General features: G+C 45.3%; 1 protein-coding gene across 1 annotated transcript; it reads right to left on the bottom strand.

The window, feature by feature from the left end:
* ACTG2 (actin gamma 2, smooth muscle) lies at nucleotides 1-27,770 on the bottom strand. The gene is made up of 9 exons (XM_007970198.3): nucleotides 27,662-27,770; nucleotides 18,168-18,329; nucleotides 17,196-17,324; nucleotides 10,997-11,107; nucleotides 10,641-10,725; nucleotides 6,297-6,458; nucleotides 5,036-5,227; nucleotides 2,841-3,022; nucleotides 1-222 (listed from the first exon to the last, which is right to left on the bottom strand). The coding sequence occupies exons 2-9, from the start codon at nucleotides 18,291-18,293 to the stop codon at nucleotides 79-81; spliced, it is 1,131 nt and encodes a 376-aa protein (XP_007968389.1). The 5' UTR covers nucleotides 18,294-18,329; nucleotides 27,662-27,770; the 3' UTR covers nucleotides 1-78.

The raw sequence follows: 27,770 nt of genomic DNA, 5'->3' as shown, positions 1-27,770 counted from the left end.
TAAGGCTTGTAGGTTTTAATGTTTCATTACTGGTGACAGAGTAGTCTCGAGGGGATCCTTGGATAACCTGTTCTGACTTTAGAAGCACTTCCTGTGGACAATGGAGGGTCCTGCCTCATCATACTCGGGCTTGCTGATCCACATCTGCTGGAAGGTGGAGAGAGAGGCCAGGATAGAGCCCCCAATCCAGACTGAGTACTTCCGCTCTGGGGGAGCAATAATCTGCAAAGAACAAATGTGGTGAATCATGATCAGTCCCCAAGGCAATAAGCAGGGTGGTCCAAATATCTATTTATCCCAGAAAAGGGGAACCCCATGGTCAGAAAAGAACAGGAGAAACATTGTGATAGATTAGATTTTTGCTCAAAACCTTCACTTCCCCACTCTTCCCTTAATCCCTCCTTAGAAAGAGTGCACTGCTCCCTGTGACTCTGGGCTGGGCATTGTGTTTGCTTTGACCAATGGGATATTAGCAGACATAACACAAACAGGGGCTTGAAATATGCTTGTGTACTTGGGCATGTTCTCTTGCTCTGCCATCTTCATGAGAAGAGCTGCCCCTGGGGACCTCTTTCAGCCTGGGCCCGTTAATGAGAAATATGGACTTGACCTGAGCTGGCTGGACCTGCAGTTAATTCAGAGCCACTTACTTAGCCAAGCCTGACCTTGATCAGCTAACTCCCAGCTGATGCATGAGCAATAAATGCTCACTGTTATGTGCCCTTGAGATTCCATAGTTGTTACTTGGCAATAGCTGACCAATACAAATATCTATAAGAGGAACCTTGTTCTGTTCTCGCCTGAAGTTTGGATGCATGGGCAGGTTGGGCTGGGCTTCCTCCATTCCTGAGTACAAACCAGTCTACCAAAACCCTGTTTTGAGCTATCTGTCATCATCCGATTATATCTCAGAAGTCCTCAAATTTATATCTTACATTGTTCATGCTTTCCGCTAGGAATCCTGGGCTTAGCTTTTAGAAATTCGTTGTCAGGTCAAACAACTTTGAACTCTACCTCAAAGGGGATCCAGGACTATGATTCTTCAACTAATTTTCCAGTTTTTGAAGGGTCTAAGAATTCAGTGCTAGAGCAAACCAGATAATAAATTGATTTTTTTTGTTGCCTTAGAATCTCTGTACATATTCCCTAAATCACAGAGATCATGGAATTGTAGAATAAGAAGGATCTTTAGAAGATATTTTATTATCCAGGCAGACAAAAGTCACCTAAATGCTCCTTGAACAGATTATTTCAAGGACTGGGAATGCACAGCCACTAACAAGGTAACAGATTTTGTTGTTGGACACTTCTCATGAGAAAACTCTGGCTTCTCTTAGGTTGGTGGTCCTAAATGAGCCCCACCCCCACCCCAAATCTATTCTTTCATGTCCTTGAGACTTGCCTCATCTCCCCCAGTTCCCCTATACAAGTCCTGCTGTCCAGTTTGGATAGGTGCTCAGATAAGCACAGACCCACCTGGACATGTTTGCTTCTTCTGCTTCCTCTGCTTAGAGTGTCCTTTCCCTTCCGTTTTTCTTATTTAGGTTGTCCTGGTATTGATCATGTTTACTAATTAGATCCTGAACTCCATGAAGGCTGGCACATACTGTTAAAGTCAGAGCAGTGGCTCATGAATTGGGAAATGCATCAGATCACTGGTGGTTGTTTATCAGTGTAGGTGATGGGGGCAATTCAGACTTATTGGACCACAATCTGGGAGTGAGGCCAGGCATGGTATCCTGACACCCAGTCCTGGTAAAATGCCCCTGCCCCAGGCCTGGCACGATGCTTTCCATAGGACAGGCCTCAGTAATCACCATTCCTGTGGTTCTGGGTGAGAAGAGCCCACAAGTTCTCACCAGTTTCCTGATGGTCTGCTCCATTTCTCTGTGATGAACACCATCTGTTAGGCAGGGGGAAGGCCCGGGGCAGCCTTCCTTCATGAAGGTTCTTAGAATATTGACTGAGAACACATTTCCTCACATCAGGCCTACTCCCCAGAGATCAGCTTTATTGTGAGACTTTGTAACTTTCAACCAATGTGTTATTTCTATTCCCAATGCTTTCTCTAAAACTGTTAGCAGCAAAGTTCCTAGAAGGAGCTAAAAATGTCTGTGTGACTGCTTGGAGACCAGAGGCAGGGGAGAAGCTCCCATCCTGCAGATGCCCAGGAGGTGAGAGGCTCTGTTGGGAGGCAGTATGGGGAAGGGCATGGCCAAGATGGGACAGTAGATCAGAGATGTTCAGGAATCAAGGAATGTCCCTGTTGAGTTTGAAGCAGAGCTGGCCCTATGACAAAAACATCCACTCTTTGGAACTTTCAACCTCCTCCGGAGCAATAAAGTTTAAAGATACCATAGTGTGACCTTCTTTTCTTTTCTTCTATTTCCGGTCTCCTGATTATTTATTTATTTATTTTTAGAGACAGGATCTATCTGAATTTATATTTAGAGACAGGCTAGAGTGCAGTGGCACAGTTAGAGCTCATGTGGCCTTCAACTCCTGGGCTCAAGTGATCCTCCCACCTTGGCTTTCCAAAATGCTGGGATTACAGGTATGAGCCATTACACCTGAATAATATTCTCATCATCCCAAATTCTTTCAGCCTCTTCTTATGTGACATTCCTGTGATTATGTTTGAGATCCATGCTAAGTGGGTCTTTAGCCCATCAATGCCCAAGGAACATAATTCCCCAGGATAAAATTGGCTCTAGTCCAGGATGATACTGAACCCAGGAGACCAGCAAGTTACCAGGCCTGGCAGCCTGCCTCCGAGGAACTCCCAAGTAGGCAAGACTTTATACAAAGAACAGGATGGAGGGAACTGAGGCAAGACCCACCTTGATCTTCATGGTGCTGGGGGCCAGGGCTGTGATCTCCTTCTGCATCCTGTCAGCAATGCCAGGGTACATGGTGGTGCCCCCGGAGAGGACATTGTTGGCATATAAGTCCTTACGGATGTCAATGTCACACTTCATGATGGAATTGTAGGTTGTCTCATGAATTCCAGCGGACTCCATGCCTAATGGAGATCACAGTGTCTAGTCAACAGGCATCACTTCATAAATACGCACACATGCAGCTCCTCAAATGACCCTTCTTTGATTGTTGCAACTACCCTAGTTCAGAACCTTAATATCTCCCAAAAGGATGATAAGATCAGACCCCCTCCCTTGTCATGGCCTTTCCTTTATTGTCCCCTGTTCTGATTGATCTTTTTTTTTTTTTCTGAGACGGAGTCTCACTCTGTCACCAGGCTGGAGTGCAGTGGCGTGATCTCAGCTCACTGCAATCTCCGATCCCTGGTTCAAGCGATTCTCCTGTCTCAGCCTCCCAAGTAGCTGGAATTACAGGCACGCGCCACCATGCCTAGGTAATTTTTGTATCTTTAGTAGAGATGGGGTTTCACCATGTTGGCCAGGATAGTCTCCATCTCCTGACCTTGTGATCCACTCCTCTCGGCCTCCCAAAGTGCTGGGATTACAGGCTTGAGGCACCGCGCCCGGCCTGATCTTTTACACTGTTGCCTGAGGCATATTTCTAAAGGAACACTTTTGTTATATCATCTTTCTTTTTTCATAACTTTTTGAGATATAATTCAGTCGTTTTCAGTATATCCGCAGAAGCAAACATCACCAAAATCCAATTTTAGAACATTTTTAATGCCTTCAAAAGAGATCCCCATACCTAATAGTGGTCACTCCCCATTTTCCCCTCCATCCCTGCCCCAGCCCTAGGTAACAGTGAATCCACTTTCTGTCTTTAGAGATTTGCCTATTCTGGATGTTTCTTGTCAGTGGAATCATACACCATGTGGTCTTCTGTGTGTGGTTCCTTTCACTTAGTATAATATTTTCAGGGTCACAGCATGGATCAATACTTCATTCCCTTTTATTGCCAAATAAGATTCCATTGTATGGGTATACTCATCATGTCACCTGACAGTCCCCCATTGCCTGCAGATTGACATCCAGCTACTGTAGCCTGGCATCACAGTCTCCTGGAGCAAAAGGTCCTGCATACCAAACTAGCTCTTGCCATCTGCCTGGTCTCCTTGCCTCTAGTCTTTTTTTTTTTTTTTTTTCTTTTGAGACAGACTCTCACTGTGTTGCCCAGGCTGGAGGAGTGCAGTGACACAATCACGGCTCACTGCAGCCTTGATGTCTCTGGGGCTCAAGTGATTCTCCCACCTCAGCCTCCTGAGTAGCTGGGACCACAGGCATGCACCATCACGCTCTGCTAAATTTTGTATTTTTCATAGAGACGGGGTTTCGCCATGTTGCCCAGGCTGGTCTCAAACTTGCAGGCTCAAGTGATCTGCCTGCCTTGGCCTACCAAAGTGCTGGGATAACAGGTGAGTCACCGTGCCTAGCTGCCTCCAGTCTTTTTTTTTTTTTTTTTTTTGAGACAGAGTCTCACTCTGCAACCCAGGCTGGAGTGCAGTGGTGCGGTCTTGGCTCACTGCAACCTCCATCCCCCAAGTTCAAGCAATTCTCCTGCCTTAGCCTCTCAAGTAGCTGGGACTGCAGGCACCTGGCTAATTTTTGCATTTTTAGTAGAGATGGGGTTTCACTGTCTTGGCTAGGCTGGTCTTGAACTCCTGACCTTGTGATCCATCCGCCTCGGCCTCTCAAAGTGCTGGGATTGCAGGCGTGAGCCACCGTGCCCGGTCAAGTCTCCGGACTTTTATCCATGCAATATGATTCCACACTGTAGATAGAGGAATCTTGCTAAACTACAACCTGACCTTGCTATATTGCTGCCTACAAACTTTCTGCGTTTTAACTTCATTCTTAGTTTCATGTTATATTTCCTGTTCTGCTTTTCCGGTATCTTGATTTCCTTTCCCATTTATTTAAAATGAGATTTTCTCTATTTTTTTTTAAATACACTTTTCGCCTTTCCTAGGAAAATGTGAGGTATGCATATGTAATTAACAAAGTGTCCATGACTCCTGGCATTTCTCTCTCCATACCTCACCCACCCTTCTACACTCCCCTCCTGAGATTGGCAGGGACTGTGGGCAGCACCTCACCGATAAAGGAAGGCTGGAAGAGGGTCTCAGGGCAGCGGAAGCGCTCATTGCCGATGGTGATAACTTGCCCATCTGGCAGCTCATAGCTCTTCTCCAGAGAGGAAGAGGAAGCTGCTGTGGCCATCTCATTCTCAAAATCCAGGGCCACATAGCACAGCTTCTCCTTGATGTCTCGCACAATTTCTCTCTCAGCTGGAAGGAGCAGAAATGACAGAAGGTGAATACTGACCCTGTTAGTTTGGTTGTCCCATTCTGATCTCCATGAAAACCTCCTTCTCACATCTACTTTATTCTTTTTTTTTTTTTTTTTTTTTGAGACACAGTCTCACTCTGTCACCCAGACTGAAGTGCAGTGGTGCTGTCTTGGCTCACTGCAACCTCTACCTCCTGAGTTCAAGCAATTCTCCTGCCTCAGCCTCCCAAGTAGCTGGGATTATGGGCGTGTGCCACTATGCTCAGCTAATTTTTGTGTTTTTAGTAGAGACAGGATTTCACCATGCTGGCTAGGCTGGTCTAGAACTTCTGACCTCAAGTGATCTGCCTGCCTTGGCCTCCCAAAGTACTGGGATTACAGGCGTGAGCCACCACGCCTGGCCTCACATCTACTTTAGATTCAGTCATAGGATGATGATAGACTTGCCCCGAAGAGGGTCAAGGGTCACTCCATTCAATCTTAATTCTTCTACTCCCCTTTCTAAAGAGGGAGTCTCAAGTCTTGATTCCCAAGCAGGACTTTGTATGAGATTTCTGACAAAGCCTTAGGTCTTCCTGGGGGCTTTGCAGGACACATTTCTGGTCTAGACTCAGACTTAGATGTTTGATCTTACAGAATCTAAAGAGGCTCCCACCTAAAAATGCCAATTGCCCAGGTGGGCCACATGACACCTTCCCCTTAGAAATTCGGGCCTCACTTATTCAATTTGTCCTCAAACCAAAGGTGCCCCTAGGTCATGAAATGCATCAGCGGATCTTCACTACCATTCAGTCCTGTGAAAACTAGCCCTAGTCCTGGTGAGGACATGGACAGAGGCAGTTGGTCCCTGAGGAAGGAGGGACTGCTTCTATGACTATCTGGTCTTATCCAGAGGCCCAGCCCCAGCTTAAGGCCTCCAGGTCTATCTCAGGAGAGTTTAAAGACACAGAGCCACAGAATTCTCATTGGTTCTGAGAGCTTCTGGTCCTAAACCAGTTTGGTTCTGAGCTCTAGTCAGAATCAGGAAAGGGGCTGGATACCTGTGGTATCCACAAAGGGGCTGGATACCTGTGGTCACAAAGGAATAGCCTCTCTCTGTGAGGATCTTCATGAGGTAGTCAGTGAGGTCGCGGCCAGCCAGGTCCAGGCGCATGATGGCATGGGGCAGGGCATAGCCTTCATAGATGGGGACGTTGTGGGTGACGCCATCACCTGAATCCAGGACGATGCCTGTGGACAGAGAGGATCAGGCTTATAAAAATCTTATTCTTGTCTTTCATCAGTCTCTTTCTAGGACTGTTACCAATGAGATCTAACTACCATATTTTCCTTTACCAGTTAAGGATATTCACCCATCACAAGAATCATCAATCATATTTTTTACTTTTTATGTATATCACTTTTTTTTTTCCCCCCCCAAATGAGACTGTAGGCCTCTGGAAGGCAAGTAAAATGTGTCCTTTTTTTTTGTATTCCTTGAAACACATCACTGGTAATGCATACTTGTCAATTTGTCATTAAGTCTGTACTGCATATTCTTTTTTTTTTTTCGAGACAGAGTTTTGCTCTTGTTGTCCAGGCTGGAGTGCAATGGCACAGTCTCGGCTCACTGCAACCTCCAACTCCTGCGTTTAAGCAATTCCTCTGCCTCAGCCTCCTGAGTAGCTGGGATTACAGGTGCCTACCACCATGCCTAGCTAATTTTTGTATTTTTAGTAGATGCAGGGTTTCACTATGTTGGCCAGGCTGGTCTCAAACTCCTGACCTCAGGCAATCCACCTGCCTCGGCCTCCCAAAGTGTTGGGATTACAGGCGTGAGCCACTGAGTCCAGCCTCATATTTCTTAATCTAAGAGCCACGTCATAACTGATGAGAAAGCATTACAATATCATCGCTATTATTTAATATTGTCCAGGATGTCCTAGCCAATTGCAGTGAAACAGAAAATAGAAATAAGAGGTATGACTACCAAAGGGAAACAAAATTGTCATTATTTGCAGATAATGTGGTTTTATATAGAAGACCCAACAGAATCAATTAAGAAACTATTAGACCCAGTTAGATGGTTCAGTAAGGGCCAGATGCAAAATAAATGTCCAGAAACCAGTAATTTACTCTTGTATAAGGATCTGAATCACGGCATATTTTATAATAAAAATGAGAGGCAACCTAAAACTCCAGCAATGGAGAAGTGGTAAAATAAATAAATAATGAAACCATCATACAATGACTACCACGTGGCCATTAAACATGATGTTTGCAACAAAACAAAGTGCAAGGTCAGGCACGGTGGCTCATGCCTGTAATCCCAGCACTTTTGGAGGCTGAGGGAGGCAGATCACTTCAGGTCAGGAGTTCAAGACCAGCCTGGCCAACATGGTGAAACCCCGTCACTACTAAAAATACAAAAATTAGCCGGGTGCAGAGGCTCATGCATGTAATCCCAGCTATTCAGGAGGCTGAGGCAGGAGAATCACTTGAACCCGGGAGGTGGAGGTTGTGGTGCACGAAGATCACGCCATTGCATTCTAGTCTTGGCAACAGAGTGAAACTCCATCTCAAAACGAAAACAAAAACAAAAATGCAAAGTGCAGGATGTGAAACTGTATATGCCATGCATTTCTCCATCATTGTCCTTATCATGTGCAGTGAAATTATCTTTTGCTTTTGTCTATCTCCCACTAAACTGTTAGCTCCATAATGACAAAGTCTGTCTTATTTGTCAGTGTATACCCATGGCCTGGTACCATGCCTGTGTGGCACATTGTAGGGAGTAATGGAAAATATATGATGGATGAATGAATGGATAAGTCAGTGAATAAATGATGAATGAATGTTTAAACAAATGTTTATGGAAGCTGTCAAGTCCCTATTAAAGACCATTTTATTTTGAGATTTTCTCTGTTACCCTGAGCACACTTCTATACCAAGGCCACATATAGTCATGTCCACATAGTGACATTTTGGTTAACTTCAGACCACATACACAATGGTGGTGCCATAATATAAGAAGGAAGCTGAAAAATTCTTATTGCCTAGTGACATCATAGCTGACATCACGTCATAGGGCAACGCTTTACTCACGTGTTTGTGGTAATGTTGGTATAAACAAACCTACTGCGCTGCCAGCTGTATAAAAGTACAGCACATACATTATGATGATGATAATAAACGACTATGATACTAGTACTGGCTTATGTATTTCTTATACTATCTTTTTTTTTTTTTTTCTTGAGACAGGGTCTCACTCTGTCACCCAGGCTGGAGTGCAGTGGCAAGATCTCAGCTCACTGTAGCCTCTGCTTCCTGGGCTCAAGCAGTTCTCCAGCTTCAGCCTCACAAGTAGCTGGGACTACAGGCGTGAGTTACCAACGCCCGGCTAACTTTTTGTATTTTTTGTAGAGATGGGGTCTAGCTATGTTGCCCAGGCTGGTCTTGAACTTCTGAGCTCAAAGAGATCCGCCCACCTCGGCCTCCCAAAGTGCTGGGATTACAGGCATGAGCCATTGCGCCCAGCCTCTTATACTATGTTTTTAATCATAGTGTACTCCTTCTACTTATTAAAAAAAGGTTGATTGTAAAAAGGCCTTAGGCAGGTCCTTCCGGAGATATTCCAGAAGGAGGCATTGTTATCATAGGAGATGACTGTTCCATGCATGTTATTAACCCTGAAAACCTTCCAGTGGGGCAAGATGCGAAGATGAAATACAGTGGTATTGATGATCCTGAAACTGTGCAGGCCGAGGCTAATGTGTATATTTTAGTTTTTATCAAAAAAGCTCTGAAAGTAAAAAATAAATAAATAAATTTAATAGAAAAAAGCTTGTAGAATAAACAATATAAATAAAGAAAATATTTTTGGCTGAGGGTGATGGTTCATGCCTGTAATCCCGGAACTTTGGGAGGCTGAGCTGGGCAGATCACTTGAGGTCAGGAGTTCGAGACCAGCCTGACCAACATGGTGAAACCCCATCTTTACTAAAAAAAAAAGCAAATACAAAAATTAGCCAGGCATGGTGGCACACTCCTGTAGTCCCAGCTACTTGGGAGTTTGAGGCACGAGAATCACTTACACCTAGGAGGCAGAGGTTGTAGTGAACTGAGATTGCACCACTGCACTCCAGCCTGGGTGACAGAGCGAGACTTCATCTCAAAAAAAAAAAAAAAAAAAAAATCACAGAAAAAAGAAAATAGTTTTCTGTTACTACAAAGAAAGTAAAAATGGCTTAAAAAATTTAAAAGTTTATAAGGTAAAAAAATTACAGTAAGCTGAGGTTAATTATTAAAGAAATAATAATTTTTTTATTGTGCAGTGAATAATAAAAAATAATAATTTTTTATTATTTCTTTAATAAGAAATAATAGGTTGGAGGGCAGTGGCGTGATCTTGGCTCATTGCAACCTCTGCCTCCCAGGTTCAAGCGACTCTTCTGCCTCAGCCTCCCAGGTAGCTGGGATTACAGGCGCCTGCCACCATGTCCAGCTAATTTTTGTATTTTTAGTAGAGACGGGGTTTCACCATGTTAGCCAGGCTGGTCTTGAACTCCTGACCTCATGTGATCTGCCCACCTTGGCCTCACAAAGTGCTGGGATTTCAGGCGTGAGCCACCATGCCTGGCCAAGAATAATATTTTTATAAATGTAGTACAGCCGATGTGTACAGTGTTTAGTCTACAGTAGTGCACAGTAATGTTTTAGGTCTTCACATTTTCTCACTACTCACTCACTAACCCACCCAGACAACTTCTAGTCTTGCAAGCTCCATTCATGGTAAGTGCCCTATACAGGTGTACCATTTTTTATCTTTGATACCATATTTTCACTGTAACTTTTCTATGTTTCAATATGTTTAGCTATACAAATAAATAACCATTCTGTTACAGTTCCCTACAGTATTAACCATGGTTAAATGCTATACAGGTCTGTGGCCTGGAAGCAACAGGCCATGACATACAGCCTGGGCATGTAGTAGGCTATAGCATCTAGGTTTGTGCAAGTACACTCTCTAATGTTCCCACCGTGACGAAGTCACCTAATGACACACATTTCTTGGAACATATCCCTGTCATTAATCTATGTGTAACTGCACTTACATTTCCACCACCACAGGTTCTACTCTTTCTGCTTCATGAAGCAGAAACATTCCAGTACTGTTGGAATGTGTGTATGTGTAGAAGCTCCTGGAATGATTACTGTGAGGGAAACAGTTCTCGCTGGATGTTTTTTCCAGCTATACCAGGTAGGCTCACATCTGGCATTCCACACAGGCATTCTCACCTGTTATCCCTAAGCAAGATTTTGCCTGGACTTCAGCCGTCCCTTTGATTCCTCTGAGCAGGAGCCTCTGCCAGACCCCAGCTTTTCCCCACCTCCCCTGAAGTCAGAAAAGGAATGGATTACAGGATTACTCACCTGTCGTGCGGCCAGAGGCATAGAGGGAGAGCACAGCTTGAATGGCGACGTACATGGCAGGGACATTGAAGGTTTCAAACATGATCTTAAAGGACAATGAAGAATAAAAGATTATCTGGCAAAAATCACAGCACTTCTTGGCCTGTAGAATGGTTTGTAATCTCATTAAGGGCGGGAACTATGCCAGTTTGGTAGTTCATTATTCCACACCCACTCCCCCAGGGCCTGGCATGGACTATGGACATAGCAGGTCCTCAGAGAGTTCTGTTGCCTTGATATTTGAAGGGGAGAAGGTATCTGGCCAGGCATCTGTGTTGCCTTCTTGTGCCAGTGTTTAAGTCTTCCTGGCTTCTTACCTGGGTCATCTTCTCCCTGTTGGCCTTGGGATTTAGGGGAGCCTCTGTGAGCAGGGTGGGGTGCTCTTCAGGTGCTACACGCAGCTCATTGTAGAAGGAGTGGTGCCAGATCTAGTGGAGACAAAAGCCAGATGAACCTGGCAGACTCCCAGTGGCTGGAACATTCTGACTGACATTCCCTTGCTGGGAGAGTGTGGCACCATGTTACACAGGACGGGATGGATCTGGAGAGGAGAATGATCAGCCCTGGAAATTTCTGATTGACATTTAAAGGGTATATTCCTTCTCAACAGGGCCCCAGGTAGGACTCAGACCTGGAACCAGTATTTTCTATGTGTTCATTATTTCCATTTGACCTTCCCTCTTCTCCACTCTGCTACAGTCTCTCCCCTGCCTTTGTGCACTGGGTGATGCAAGGCACATTGTCACTCAAGTGTTCACTGCTTTCTGGCTTCTGGCTATATTTGGCTGATAGAAGATACCTGCAAGAGACTGGAAAGTAGGAGGGCAAAATAAGTCAGGGTTTATCTCCTGACAATAGCGTGGCCCTCCATGAGCACAGTTCCTGTTGGGCAGCCCCTCTTTCAGGGCTCAAGCTCTCTCTAAGCTCCAGTGACACTGCCCTCGTCACCTGGCCCCTTCATGTTTAGGGGTGTGAGAGCTCCCTCTGTTGCTGGTTCTTGGGTGCCTCGACATCCCTTTGCAGTTGCCTTAACCCTATGCACATTTCTGTAGGACATTCATTTAACCAATTGTAAAACCCCAGCTGAGTATACATGTCCATCAATTTCAAAACCCCAGCTGAATGTACACTGTCTCCTGCTGAGAATCTGACAGAGGCACTTGGGCTCAATTTTCACTGTCTATTATTGGCCAGCCTGGTGCTTTAAAGCAGGGTTTCTCAATCGCAGCACTATGACATTTTAGGTTGGATAATTCTTTGCTGTAGAGGGCCGACCAGTATCCCTGGTCTCCACCCACTGGATGCTAGCAGCAGTTTTCAAGTTGTGACAATCAAAAATGTCTGCAGACATTGCCAAATGTCCTTTGGGAAGCAAAATCATCCCGGTTAAGAACCACTGCTTAGCCTGGGCAACATAGTGGGGGCCTGTCTCTACAAAAAGATAAAAAAATAGCCAGGCATGGTAGTGCCTGCCTGTAGTCCCAGCTACTTAGGAGGCTGAGGCAGGAGGATCACTTGAGCCCAGGAGGTCAAGGCTGCAGGGAGCTGTGATCATGGCACTGCACTCCAGCCTGCGCGACAGAGTGAAACCCTGTCTCAAAATTTAAAAAGAACCACTGTTTTAGAGGAAGTTAATTTCTTCCCGTGTCCAGTTTCTTCTTCAGTGATCAAGTACAACCAAAAAGGAGTCTTGTAGAAGGATTGGGCAAAGTGTAGCAGGGACGTGGGGCTTTGGTTTCCTCAGAGGTGAGGCACAGGGTCATTTGATGCCATTGGACCCATGTATTTATGGACCACCAGGTTTGTGCTAAGACGGTGGTAAGTGTGATGAGGGTAGATATGAATCAGACATGGCACCCAATTCTCGGTTGCAAAGTCCAGAGGGGAGAGAGATGGTTAAAAAAGACCAAAACAAACAAAAAGAAAAACACAAGCCACATTTTAAGTGAAGGAAGAGGTAGGAGTAATTCATTTTCTGAGGGATTTAAATGGGCCTTGAGAGCAAAAGAAGGTCTCCAGAGGCTGCCGTGAAAGGCATCTGAGGCAGAGGGAATGGCACAGGCAGAGGCCCTGGACTGTGAGCACTGCACAGGAGCCCAAAGGACAGCAACTGGTCTTAAGGAGGGGACCCCATGCTACTTAAAATGTGCTTCCTAGAGACCCTCTCCCGGAGTCACCTTGGATCATCTGATCCACTGAACCAGAATCCTTGGATGTTGGGCTCAAGCATCTGCACTTGATTTTAGTTTATTTTTTGGAGTTTTTATACTTTAAAAGTTAAAGATGTTGATAATTTTTAAAGTTAGAAAAATATTTTTAAGGTTGAGTGTGGTGGCTCATGCCTGTAATCCTAGCACTTTGGGGAGCTGAGGAAGGCAGATTGCTTGAGCCCAGGGGTTGGAGACAAGCCTGGGTAACAAAGTGAGACCCTATCTCTACAAAAAATTTAAAAATCAACTGGATGTGGTGTGCACCTGTGTTCCCAGCTACACCAGAGACAGAGACAAGAGGATTCCTTGAGTCCAGGAGGCCGAGACCACAGTGAGTTATGACTGCACCGCTGCACTCCAACCTGAGTGACAGAGGAAAATCCTACCTCAAAAAAAAATTTTTTTTTTTTTTTTTTGTCGACCAAGCTGGAGTGTAGTGGCGCGGTCTCAGCTCACTGCAACCTCCACCTCCCGGGTTCACGCCATTTGCCTGCCTCAGCCTCCCGAGTAGCTGGGACCACAGGCACCTGCCACTACACCCGGCTAATTTTTGTATTTTTAGTAGAGACAGGGTTTCACCGTGTTAGCCAGGATGATCTCGATCTCCTGACCTCGTGATCTGCCCGCCTTGGCCCCGCAAAGTGCTGGGATTACAGGCTTGAGCCACCGCGCCCAGCCAAAAATTTTTTTTTACTGGAATAAAAATCTCTCCTATGTCCATCACCTAACAACCAACAGTTAACATTTTGACTTTTTTCTTTTTCCTAATCTTTTGTCTTTATGTATTTTTAAATTTATCACTATCATTATTTATTTCATATCCTTTTATTATTATTAGACTATGTTAAAATTTGTTTTTATAACATAAATCATTTTACTTTTCATAATAAATATTTGTTTTTAATAAACTAAACAAACTTTTAAAAATGCTTATATAACATTTTATCATATACTATCATATATTTAATCACATTACTATTCATGGTGTCTTTGATTTTTGGTTATAAATAATCCTATGATAGTTATCTTTGGCATATGGCAACTTATTTTTTGTATTCAGGATATTTTCCAAAGAAGAAGATCCTAAAAGTGGAATTACTGGGCTAAAGAACATGGCAATTGGAAGACTTTCTGTTTTCTGTTATTAACAAATAGGCTAAACCACTCTTTACTTCAGAATAAAAAAGTGGCTGTTTTACCCCATCCTTACCTGAATTCAGTGCTCTCACTCTTAAAATGTGAAATAATTTGATAGGTAAAAATCATACCTAGTTATTTTGATTTTTTTGTTTCAAATGAGTTTAAATTTTTTCACATTTGCAGCTTTTCATAATTTCTGTTCAACTAATTAAGTGTTTGTTTTTTATTCGTCTGGGGTACACTTCATATTTTTAATTGTCAATTTGCATTAACTGTTCATATTAATTCTTCATTGTACTTTTTTTTTGCAGTTTGTTATTTGGCTTTTAAATTTGGTTATTTTTGAGATATTAAAAGTTATGATTCTTTAAGAAGTCAAATTTGTCATTCTTTTTCTCTATGACCACTTTTACCAGAAGTTTGATTAAATGTCCACATTAACTGTATTATATTTTTGGTAATTTAAATGTTTACGTTTAACTTTCATATTTAATTGACATGGTTTTGGTGAAATAGTGTGAGCTTAGGGCTATAAACCAAGATTCTCCGGTTCCCAGAATAACTAATCAGTTGTCCCAGAATAATTTGTTGAATAGTCCTTTCCTCCTCTCTTGTGTTGGAAGTTTCATTTATTATATATTTCCTCTTTACCTTTTTGCTGGTATCAAATTGTTTAACTTTACAATTTATATTGTATTTCATTATATTATGTCTTCCTTCATAATTTAAAAAATTCATTTTGTTTCATAATTTTTGCTTATTTATTTCTGCAAACATACTTTAGAATTATGCCGCATAATTTTTATTGGAATGCAATGAGCCTATAAATTAATTTGAGGACATTTGACACTTTTACCCAATATGGTTTTTAAGGCACATGAGATATATATATACATATATAATGATTTGTAGATATATAATGAAATGATTATATATAATGAAATGATTTTATATTTATTTTATATATATATATTTTTTAATTATATGTAGAGTCTCACTCTGTTGCCCGGGCTGGAGTACAGTGATGCGATCTTGGCTCACTGAAACCTCCACCTCCCGGGTTCAAGCGATTCTCCTGCCTCTGGAGTAGCTGGGTGACAGGCGCCCACTACCACACCTAACTAATTATTGTATTTTTAGTAGAGACAGGATTTCACTATGTTGGTTGGCCAGGCTGGTCTCGAACTCCTGGCCTCAAGTGATCCGCCTGCCTCAGCCTCCCAAAGTGCTGGGATTACAGGTATGAGCCACTGTGCCCGGCCTTAAGGCACATAATTTATTTTTAAGGGTTTCTTTAAAGAGTTCACACATTGTCACTACTGTGAATAAAATAGTTTGTCTATTATGTTTTCTTCCTTCCTTCCTTCCTTTCCTTCTTGGTTTTCTTTTTTTTGTTTGTTTTTGAGACATGCTCTCAGTCTATCACCCAGGCTGGAGTGCAGTGTGGTGTGAACACACAGCTCACTGCAGCCTCCACCACCTGGGCTCAAGTGATCCTTATGCCTTAGCCTCCTGAACAGCTGAGACCACAGTCATGTGTTACCATGCCCAGTGAACTTTTAAATTTTTATTTCATAGAGATAGGGTCTCACCATGTTGCCCAGGAAGGCCTCAAGCTATCCTCCTGCCTTGGCTTCCCAAAGTGTTGGGATTATAGGCGTGAGCCACTGGCCTCTATTATGTGTGTGTGTTTTTTTATTTTTATTTTTTATTTTTTGAGACGGAGTCTCTGTTGCCCACGGTGTTGTGCAGTGATGCAATCTCGGCTCACTGCAACCTCTGCCTCCTGCATTCAAGCGATTCTCCTACCTCAGCCTCCCAAGTAGCTGGTATTACAGGCGCCCACCACCACGCCCAGCTACTTTTTGTGTTTTTAGTAGAGACAGGGTTTCACCATGTTGGCCAGGTTGGTCTTGAACTCCTGACTTTGTGATCCACCTGCCTTGGCCTCCCAAAGTGCTGGGATTACAGGCGGAAGCCATCATGCCCAGCCTATTATGTTTTTAAAGTAGATAATGTTACATATCTATGAATCGTACGTGTCACTTATCGAGCACATAAGTATGTTCCATGCCTTGGGATTATACTAGGCATTTACCTAATTCAATCTCCAAAGCAACCTAAAGCACAAAGTGTTTTTTATCTTCACTTTACAAATGGGAAAACTAAGACTTATAGGGTGGGTTTTGCACCTGGATTTCCTGCCATTGCCTCTAATGTCTGTGCTCTTACCCTCTCCACTGTGTAACGTGAAATCTATTGCATTTTATATGCAGTACTTATCTCACATCGAGTGATTCAATCTAGGATTTAGAGAAAAGTATAAATGAATTACAGACTTCAAGTCAACATTCCTCATTTCCAGTTGCAGTCTGCTCAGTAAGCCCTGTATCACATTTCCGAAGACAGCCATTGCAGAAACAAGAACACTCAGCCAACTGTCAGCAGAGTTAATCGCAAGAATATTAGAAAGGCTCTATTAGCATTTTGCACACATAATTTTGTTGACCATGAGCTCCACCATTTAAAAATTCCGCCGCCCCCCCGAACCATATTTTCTTAAACAAAAAGGCTTCTAGAAACCCTGAGAGAGTTCTACTTAAAAACTTTCACTGGAGACTCATCATCATACTCTAGCATCAGTCCACCTATGTGAAGTCTTGACAGGGAAGATAAGAATGAGAGACGGCTGTTTGCCTCTCTTGAGCCAGCACCAGCATTTTAAAGACGGGGTGAGCACTGGCCTGAGTAAATATTGCAGGAAAAGATGATCATGGGGATTAGGCGGGGACAGGTCCTCCGATGCCAAGACAGGGAGTTAGGAACCCCCTGTTGGTTAATGAAGAGCTACTGAAGATTTCTGAGGAGGTGAGTGACATGAGCTGACCTGTGTTTAGAAAGATCAGCTTTGCAGCAGTGTAGAGAATGAATTCGGTGAATGAGGGCAAGAGACCAAGAAATCAGCCAGGAAGTCATTGCAATAGTCCAGGGAGAGATGTTGGCAGCCTAGGTTGGAGAAATGGTTGTGGGGCTGAAAAGAAAGGAAAGACGGAAGTGAGAAGCATTTTAGATTGAGAGTTGACAGAGCACAGTGGCCTATGGATATGAGGGTCGTGACGATGGGTGATCATTAAAGCAGGCTCATTAAGGGGGAGTCTACAGATACCTTCTCCATGTCATCCCAGTTGGTGATGATGCCGTGTTCAATGGGGTATTTGAGAGTTAGGATTCCTCGCTTGCTCTGAGCTTCATCCCCCACATAGCTGTCTTTCTGGCCCATTCCCACCATCACACCCTGCAATGCAAAGAGAAGAAAAGAGAAATGAATTGACTGAGGGCTCCACACAGAGGGATTCAGGCACTGGAAGGTCTCTGAAGAAGGATGAGGATGGGAAAAACAGCTTTCTTCCCCTGGAAACAGGACAGCAGGAGACAGGATGGAGCAGATACCAGTGAGTGTGGAGGTGTCAGGAAGAGAAGGTGGAGGATTTCTTGTGGGTTGGCCTTTCTTCTTTCTCTTCAGACAATGTTGTTTTCTGAGATAAAACAAGCCCCACCCATACACTTCTTCCCCTCATCCTACTACACACAGACACACACACACACACACACACAATTTGTATGTACCCTCCTCAAATCCTCTGTGCCTGCACTTTTAGATCTCCAAATCTTTGCTATTCTCTCCACCTGCTGAAATCCTTCTTATTCTCAGGTACTCCTTTTTCTGTGACACCTTTCCCTTCCTGTGAAATATTTTACCTCTATCACAGCCCATGATCTCTGACTAGTTAAGTGTATTTCTTCACAAAGTGTAAATTTCTTAAAGGCAAGAGGCTTGTTCAATTAATTTTTCCAAACCTAGCAACCGCCCAAATGTAAGCCAGACATAATAGTGTCATTGTGTGTCCGACGTATATTGGTTTTGGCCCTGGATATTTCTACTTAAAGGGTCCTGCTCTCTCAGTTAATCAGAAAAGAACTTCCTACACCTGGCATGCATGCACGCATGTGCATGCAGACACACACACACACACACACACACACACACTCCCTTCCCCTAACCCCCAGCTCAACAGGGTCTCACAGTGCAGCGCTTACTCCTAGTGGCTCAAAGCCTGGTATCCAGATAAGCACACACCTGGTGTCGAGGGCGACCCACGATGGAGGGGAAGACAGCCCGGGGGGCATCATCTCCTGCGAAGCCTGCCTTGCATAGGCCAGAGCCATTGTCACACACGAGTGCGGTGGTCTCCTCTTCACACATGGTGTGAGTGGCCGAGTGAGCTGGGGACTGGAGCACCTTGTGGTTTGTGGGAGAAGAGAACTTGTCAGCCACTTGTCAAATCAGTTTGGAGACAGTTTCTTGGCTTTGGGGCCTGATCCTACCTGCAACCAGGGCACACTTCCAGGAGGGACAGGCATGGACTTGGCCTCCCACTCTCTGGCAGTTGAGCCTCTTCCCTTTACCCGAATTGTGAATTGTGTCCCTCAAAGATTCATGTTTAAGTCCTAACCCCCAGTACCCAGAAGATGATTGTGTTTGGAGATAGGGTCTCTAAAGAGATAATTAAGTTAAAATGAGATTAATGCAATATGGCTGTCATCCAATATGAATACTCCAATAGGATGGGTGTCTTTATAAGAAGAGGAAATTAGGATCCAGATGCATGCAGAGGGTAGGCCATGGGAGGATGCAGTGAGAAGGTGACCACATACAAGCCAAAGAAAGAGGCTAAAAGTTCTAGAAGGATACCTAGCAAACCGATTATAGTGATTACCTCTGGGAGTGTGGAGAAGAACTGGGAGAGGAAGTGCTGTGTTATATCTACAATATTTTAATTTTTTTACAAGGAGGCTGCATTTGCATATAGTTTATATAATTAAAAATCACTAGCATAGGCCGGGCGCGGTGGTTCAAGCCTGTAATCCCAGCACTTTGGGAGGCCGAGACGGGCGGATCACGAGGTCAGGAGATCGAGACCATCCTGGCTAACCCAGTGAAACCCCGTCTCTCCTAAAAAAATACAAAAAACTAGCCGGGCGAGGTGGCGGGCGCCTGTAGTCCCAGCTACTTGGGAGGCTGAGGCAGGAGAATGGCGTGAACCCGGGAGGCGGAGCTTGCAGTGAGCTGAGATCCGGCCACTGCACTCTAGCCTGGGCGACAGAGCAAGACTCTGTCTCAAAAAAAAAAAAAAAAAAAAAATCACTAGCATAACATATCACTAAGGAAAAAATAGGCAGTGGTTATAGGTGAAATGCACACTCCTAAGGGTAGAAGCACCTTGACAAGGAAGGGGCACTCTGGGAAGAGAGAGGAAAAGAAGGAATTCCACGACGGGACTCACTGTATGCTGCCTGGACAGATGGGGACAACAGAGGATTCCCTCCCCCATGTCGAGATCCGAATTAGGATGGATGCAAACTAATGAAGAAATTAACTTTCCCAACATCTGCTGCATGCATTCTTTCTTTCTTTTTTTCTGCCTTCCTTCCTTCCTGTGTCTCTTTCCTTCTCTTTCTTTCTTTTGAGTTACAAACAGCAGCTGACAAATTCCTGGAATTTGGTGATGAAGGAGAAGCAACAGAGCCTCGGAAGATGGTGAGAGATTGCCTCCTAGCCTGGGAGGACCCAGTGGGGCGGGGCAGAAGTGGGGAAGGCCCCAGCTGAGGGGCTGAGGAGGCAGACTTCCAGAAGTCCAGAGAAAAGAGAAGTGCCAGGCACAGAAAGAGAAGGCGGGCTGAAGTTTTATCCGGAATGTGTGACCGCAGGTGCCTATGACATGGAGCGGGGAGAGGGGAACTTCTGAAACCTGTGATCCTGGTCCCAGACGGCCTCATGCAGAAGCTGGACAGAGAAGACTGTGACTGAAGCAGAGAGGAGACAGCACCACAGGCCTGAGAATGTGAGGTCTGAAGGCTAGGTAGACACTGAGCAGAGGCTTGTTAACATTTTCAAGAGTAAAACGAAGCCTTTCCCAGTTATATTCAAAGCAAGGCTCACACTAGGGGAGAGGCCTGCTGTGACTTCTTAAATCCAGCTTTGCCTCTGTCTCTGCTGATCCTTATGTCTCCCATGGCGCCAGTGATGAGTCCTCATTCTCTAAACCAGCCCACAAGGTCCAGAATAGGATATCCCTCCTGATAAAGCCATGTACTAAGCAGTAATACAATTTGGTATATTTGCAGCTGCCTCAGTCAGTGTCAATGAGGAGGCAGCAATATGTCTCAGGGCTCTACTCTCGACCCTTTCTCATGTGACATTTTTATAAATGAATGAAAATATAAAGCACACGTTGATCAAGTTTTCAGACAAAACAGCAGGGACAGAGTAATATTAAATACACTGGGTGAAAGAATAAAAATCCAAGAAGATCTCAAAAGGCAGAGAAAATGAGCTGAATCAAAATAGTTTTTTGTTTTGTTTTGTTTTGTTTTTGAGATGGGGTCTTGCTCTGTCACCCAAGCTGCAGTGCAGTGGCAAGAACACGGCTCACTGCAGACTCGACCTCCCAGGCCCAAGCGATCCTCCCACCTCAGCATCCCCAGTAGCTGGGATCACAGGCACGCCCTGCTATGCATAGCTGATTTAAAATTTTTTTTCTGTAGAGACGGAGTCTCCCTCTGTTGCCCAGGCTGGTCTTGAACTCCTGGGCTCAAGTGTTTCTCCTGCCTCAGCCTCCCAAAGTGCTGAGATTACAAGTGAGCCACCACACACAGCCAAGGTTAAATTTAATGAAATGAATATGAATTCCTATATTGTGAGTTTCAGTAACCAAACTCTGAAAGCTCTTGTGGCCAGGAACATTGGCTCACACCTGTAATCCCAGCACTTTGAGGTGGGCGGATCACGAGGTCAGGAGATTGAGACCATCCTGGCTAACACGGTGAAACCTTATCTCTACTAAAAATGCAAAAAAAAAAAAGAAAAAAAAAATTAGCCGGGCATGGTAGCAGGCACCTGTAGTCCCAGCTACTCAGGAGACTGAGGCAGGAGAATGGCGTGAACCCGGGAGACACAGCTTGAAGTTATCCGAGATCACGCCACTGCACTCCAACCTGGGCGACAGGGCAAGACTCTGTCTCAAAAAAAAAAAAAAAAAAAAAAAGAAAGCTCTTGTTTAGCATCTGTGAGCAGGACTTGGCGTCTTGTTGATCATTAGTAGTGTGCTATGGCCGGGATAAAAGCTACCTCTGCCCTTAGCTGGGGTACTGTGTGTGGTTCTTGGGGCCACCCTTGCTGGCAAAGGTGTGGAGAAGTGGCTTCACATTCACTGCTTGTGAGTGTCAAATTGTACTACTTTTCTGAAAGGGAATTTGAAAATACTTATTAAGGCCGGGCGCGGTGGCTCAAGCCTGTAATCCCAGCACTTTGGGAGGCCGAGACGGGCGGACCACGAGGTCAGGAGATCGAGACCATCCTGGCTAACACAGTGAAACCCCGTCTCTACTAAAAAATACAAAAAACTAGCCGGGCGAGGTGGCGGGCACCTGTAGCCCCAGCTACTCGGGAGGCTGAGGCAGGAGAATGGCGCAAACCCGGGAGGCGGAGCTTGCAGTGAGCTGAGATCCGGCCACTGCACTCCAGCCTGGGCGACAGCGCGAGACTCCCTCTCAAAAAAAAAAAAAAAAAAAAGAAAATACTTATTAAAAGCCTTAAAGATGTACATACCTTTTGACTCCCCAAAAGCACTTCTACAAATCTATCTTTGTGAAACAGTCATGGGTGAATGAAAAGATTTGGCCTGTTTTCACACCTTTGTTTAAAATGATCAAAATTAGGAACGATCTCAATATCAAAAAAAAGTTACTGAATAATAAATAAGTTGGCTTGTAAACAAATTGCTGGAAGCCTCCATACAATGGAGAAACTAAAATATTTAATGCAATAGAAAAGGTGCAAGTTGCTTTGGTAGGTGAAACAGCGGTATGTTCAGTGTTCCCATTTTTGGTATAAATGGATTTTTAATTTTAAAAAACATGGGGTTTTCCACATATATTATCTATTTAATCCTCAAAACAGCCCCGAGAGAAGATATCTTTAATTCCATCTCATAGATTTGGAAGCCAAATCTCAGAGAAGGTAAAGAACTTAGCCAGAGATCTCTTCACTGAGAAGAGGCTGGGAGAGGCAGGCCTGGCACCCACCGAGGACACTTCCCAAGCCTGAGATGTGCCTTCCTCACTACTTTGGGGAGCTGTCATAACTTCTCCATGTTTGGTGTTTTTGCTTCAGCCTGTCTGTCCAGAGCTGTTGGCAGCAAGCACCCTAAAACAAAAGGGTCTGTGTTCTTTTCTCTCTATGAAATGGAGTCCCTCCTGTGCCAGGGCCACGCCTAGATTTACTTTTTACAGCCCCAGCACCTAAGTGGGTGTTTAACACATAGGCAGTGCTATGGCTGGAATGTTTGTGCTCTTCAAAATTCATGTTGAAATTTCGTTACCAATTTTAGCAGCAGGGTTCTGCCCTCTTGAATGGACTAATGTCCTTCTCAGGAATGGGTTTTTTATAAAAGGGCGAATTTGGTCCCTTCTCGCTCTCTCTTGCCCTCCTGCCACGTGAGGGCACAGCAACAAGGCGCCATCTTGGAAGCAGGCTCTGGGCTCTCACCAGACAGACACTGAATCTGCTGGTGCGTTGATCTTGGACGTCCAGCCTCCAGAACTTTGAGAAATAAATTTCCATTGTTTATAAATAACCCAGTCTTACATATTCTGTGGTAGCAACAAACATGGATTAAGACAGTAGGTGTTCAATAAATATTGAATGACAATGTCGCCATCTGAGTGGCCCCCTCCCAGACCCGGTGTGCTCTGCCACCTGAGTCCCCACAGTCCAGCCTCATGATGGTTCAGTCACAAGGGCCTGACTTAGAATCACATGGGCAGTTTTCTCTCGAAGCTGGCCAGTGAACAGCAGTGCTGCCCTGCTCTAGCAGGTGGTCCACTTTGAGGGGAAAGCAACCTCCAAAGCGAGGAAGTAGCAAAAGAGGCAAAGCTGTGCTCGGACACTGTCTCCCTCTAGGGTGCCTCAGCGTCCCTCTCTCCTGTGTCACTTATGGTTCAAGCCCGTCTGGGTTTTCAATGAGCCCTTTTGTCTCCCTCCCCAAACTCACTCCAGCGATTCCCACACACAGAAAGAGGCAGAGCCTGGAACTTTGTTTCCAGTGCAGAGCAGCGGCTGGGACAAGCCACAAGGCGGCTTGAAGCTGTCAACAACGCTGTTCTGCAGCACTTCAGGTGGCTTGGAGTTTACTATTTTGAAGGCAAAATCCAATGTGAAGCGAGGGCGGGGAAGGCAGAGGAAAGGCAGGGGGAGGGCTGGTGGAGTCGAGCCTCCGAAGGGTCCGTGCTGCTCTGAGAAGAAGGTGTTCACCCTGGAGCCAGACTCCTGTACTGTCTCTGCCAGGAGAAATTCTAAACTTTCCTCAGCTGCTTTCTGGTAATTTGTGGCTAGACTCGAGCATGTCAGCTGAACCAGAGCCAAAGTCACTGTGGTTTCCTGGGGTCACAACCGCTTCATGCTTGGCGGGGAGCAGAGAGTTGCTCTGGTTCCTTCAGCACGAATGACATCTGGGCTTCATTGAAGCTCTCACTGACTCAAGAACGAAGCTTTTATTCCCTTTGCCCCGAAGGTGCCCAGAAACCAAAGACATAATGAGTGCAAGTCATTTGCTCACTCACCCGTCTGTCTCCCTGGCCACCCCAAACACCATGTGAGGGCAGAGCTGTTAAAATCCACCCACCCCAGTACCTAGAAGGAGACAAATTTGGCTCTAGAAATCTTCTCACTGCTCCTTCCTTTACCCTCTTCTCCCTCCTGGTTCCCCCTTCCCACAGCCCAGTCCCTTTGTCCTTCCCTGGGCCTTAGTTTCCTCCGCTAGAACACAGAAATGATAGTATCTATCTCACAAGATGACGGAATGGAAATGAAGGTGCCGTCGACATTGTAAATGTAGGCAAATTCCAGCCTATTTCTATATGGCCTATATCTCAGGATGGTTTTTCCTTTCTATTTTTTTAAATACTGGGCCTCACTCTGTCACCTAGGCATTGAGTCCAGTGGCATCATCAAGCTCACTGCAGGCTTGAACTCCTGAGCTCAAGGATCCTTTCTCCTCGTCCTAGGAGCTGGGATGACAGGCATGTGGCTGGCATGGTCACTACATTCTGCTAATTTCAATTTTTTTTTTTTTTTTTAGAAACAGGGTCTTGCTATGTTGCCCAGGCTGGTCTCAAACTCTTGGCCTCAAGTCGTCCTCCTGCCTTGGCATCCCAAAGTGTTGGGATTACAGGTGCAAACACTGCACCTGGCCCTACATTTTCAAATGGTTGAGAAAAAAACAAAAGAGAAAAATATTTCATGACCCATGGAAATTATGACATTCAAGTCTCAGAGTCTAATAAATAAAGTCTTACTGAAACACAGCCACACCCATTCACTTACATATTATCTATGGCTGCTTTTGTTACAATGGTAGAATTGAGTACTTGTGACAGGGACCTTCAGGCTCTGAAAGCCTAAAATATTTACTTTCTGGGCCTCACAAATCCCTGTCATCAAAGGCTGCAAAGAATAATAATTCTTATTAATCTCTCTTATTCTTCTCCATCAAAACTTGCTCCCAGGATGAAGCCTGTCATATTGAAAGGAATTGAATGATCCGCTTCACACATCAATGACTATTGAAAGTTGAATTTATGTCCGTTCTCAAAGACATTTTCATTTTGACAGAAAGTGTTAGGCCTAAAAGGAGGGCCTCTGTGATGATGAGATTTCAAACAATAGCTAGGGACAGGTTTTTGGGTGAGGGCTTCAAGTGACATGTAAGCAGCTGCCTCTCTGCCTTTTATTATTTGCCTACGGGTATATACAAACCATCAGAAACCCTGGCAGAGAGAAATCATCTATGAAAAACACTGCCATGGTGGAAAATTCTAACAGCACCTCTAATTAACTTTGTGGTATCTTCACGAGGTTCATATATATACATGAGTTCAATTAAAAACAACTCTGTTGAGTAATATTTTGGATCCTCCAGAATCTGTCTCGGGTGCCTTCTCTTTTGGCTCTTACCTGGCCTTCCATTCACTCCCCTGGTTCTGCTCCTGTCCAGACCCCTCTCTTGAGCTCTAGGCCTGCAGAGCCTGCTGTGCATCTCCCCCACCAACCCCCCCACCCTGGCACCCCAACTCCACACCTCCAGGACTGCTCTCCTCATCACCAGCCTCTGCCTGGAGCTGCCCTCACAGACTCACACCACCCACCCTGAGCCCACGCCCAATGCCCTGGTGCCGCCCTCTTCCCTCTCAACCTATCACCAGCCCTTCTTTCTTCTACCTCCACGGCACCCATGCCACCAGCTCAGGACCACCGCATGCTGCAGTTGTGCTCTTGCCCTGTTTCAGTCCACTCTCCTCACAGCTGCCAAAGCAGCCCCTTCAACAGATACCCTCCAGATACCCTCCAGATTAAAACCCTTCCATGGCTCCCCATAGCCTGATCCTTTAGAGTCTAAAGCTCTTGTAATCCAGCCCTGTTGACCCCTCTGAATTTAGTTTTACCTGATTCTTGCCTTGCCATCTAAATTCAGTGGAGTTGAGTCGTTTGAGTCCCAAAAACCATGCTCACTCTTTACCAGGACTACCTTACTTCAGGACCAAGCTCAGGCACCTCTTCCTCCAGAAAGTCTTCCCTGATAACTCCTGGGCTGAGTGATGGGCTCCTCCTGGGCTTTATCCCTTTCATGTACTTATTTGCTCCATGGTTCTTTTTTTTTTTTTTTTTGAGATGGAGTTTCACTCTGTCACCCAGGCTGGAGTGCAGTGGCATGATCTCGGCTCACTACAACCTCCACCTCCCGGGTTCAAGTGAGTCTCCTGCCTCAGCCTCCTGAGTAGCTGGGATTACAGGCACCTGCCACCACGCCTGGTTAATTTTTGTATTTTTAGTAGGGACAGCTTTTCACCATGTTGGCCAAGTTGGTCTTGAACTCCTGACCTCAGGTGATCCGCCGCCTTGGCCTCCCAAAGTGCTGGGATTACAGGCGTGAGCCACTGTGCCTGGCCTGCTCCATGGTTCTCATCTGTTTATCTGTCTCTTCCAGTAACTGCAGAAGCCTCTCCACTGTCCCTAAGGAACAGGGACAGTGCCTGGCCCATAATAAGTGCTCAGTAAATGTTGGCAGAATGAACAAGGGGAAAGTGGAAAGATATCTTGCCCCAAGTTCATGATGTCACACAGCCCATCCCCTTTTCTCAGGCCTGGCATGTAGGATCTTACTGTTCATTGCAGTTTCTCCAGCACCCATCCATCTCTGTCACAGGAAGCTCTGCCTCTTTTCAGCCCAAGGGTTAGTATGAGAGTCCAAACCCACATTCAGGTAATCAAAGTGAGCACTTAGAGCCTCGCTGTACAAAGTGTGGTCCCAGACCAGCAGCCTCAGCATCGCCTGGGAGCTTGTTAGGAATCCCAAGTATCAGGCCACATCTCGGCCTACTGGAATCAGAATCTGGGGTGGGGCATAGGGCAATCTATGTTTTAACAAGCCCTCCAGGTGATTCTTAAAGTTTGAGAACTCAGGGCGGGGCCCTGACAGCCTTGAGCTGAGTGCCATAGATATGCATTCTCTCATTTAATCCTCACACCATCGCCAAGTAGATATTGTTATTCTTGCCCCCATTTTCCAGGTGAGGAAGCTGAGGTCGCTCAGTAATTTGGTTAGCCTGACAGTCTGCCTTCAAGGCCTGCACCGCCACACCCAGCCTGCCTCATCTGTGAAGAGATGCTAGTGAGTTCTGATGCCAAACGTGGAAGTGGCCCCTTAATCTCATCTTCCTCTTAGTTCTTTGTGCACGTGTGTCTGTGTGTGTTGGGTGGGTTGGGGAGTAATGACATCTGCAAATGGGTCACAGTTGGGTGTGAGTCTTTTGAATGAGTGGCTGAATGTCTCTAGGCCTCAATGTCCTCATCAGAGGAGGAGAATGAACTAGATGGGCCCCAAGGTCCTTCTACCCCAAAACCTCATGATGCCACAGGGCAAGTGGAATTTTCCCCATCCCCCAATGATCCTAGAGCCTTCAAGGACTGCAAAAGCCCTCCATTCTCCTCAGCCAAGCACAAATCAGAGGACAGAGAGAGACCCAGGGGATCTGAAGAAAATACCCTCCCATTCCCAGCACAGCCATTTCATGGACTAAACAGCTCACGGACGCCAGGACCACTGTTGGCTTTAACTCAAGTATTCTGAAAAGAAGCTGTTTTTCTGCAAAGTATATGATCCCCTAAAACAGCCTCCCAGACATTCTAACCCAAGACAAAGGACATCAGGATGTGGACCTTCACTGACCCCAGGGAGCAGGGCTAGTACAGACTGCAGGCATTATATCCCACCAGCCCCTTCTGAGGCAGGGAGCACGGTTCCAAGCTGCCCCTGCCCCAGGATGTCCCATGGCCAGCGATGCCTTTTCCCGGCAGGCTGCAGTATGTTCGCAGGTGCTGCTTCCCACCAAGTGCCCTGGCATGTGATCTGGGCCAGCGCCACAGAAGTCAGGCCAATCTGGAGGCACCTCCCGCACCCAGGAGGCCAGGCAGCCCCGGAAAGGAAGAGGTGGCAAAAGCTGTACAGTACTCACCGAGGGTACGAGAGGTTCTTCTCCCAGTGACTGAGGGCTGGTGTGTCTTTGGCATGAATACCAGAGCAATATAAAACCCCAGAGGCGGATCTTCTTTAAACAAAGTCCC

Source organism: Chlorocebus sabaeus, chromosome 14, assembly GCF_047675955.1.
Source record: "Chlorocebus sabaeus isolate Y175 chromosome 14, mChlSab1.0.hap1, whole genome shotgun sequence".
Lineage (NCBI taxonomy): Eukaryota > Metazoa > Chordata > Mammalia > Primates > Cercopithecidae > Chlorocebus > Chlorocebus sabaeus.
This window is presented reverse-complemented; position numbering and strand designations above follow the sequence as displayed.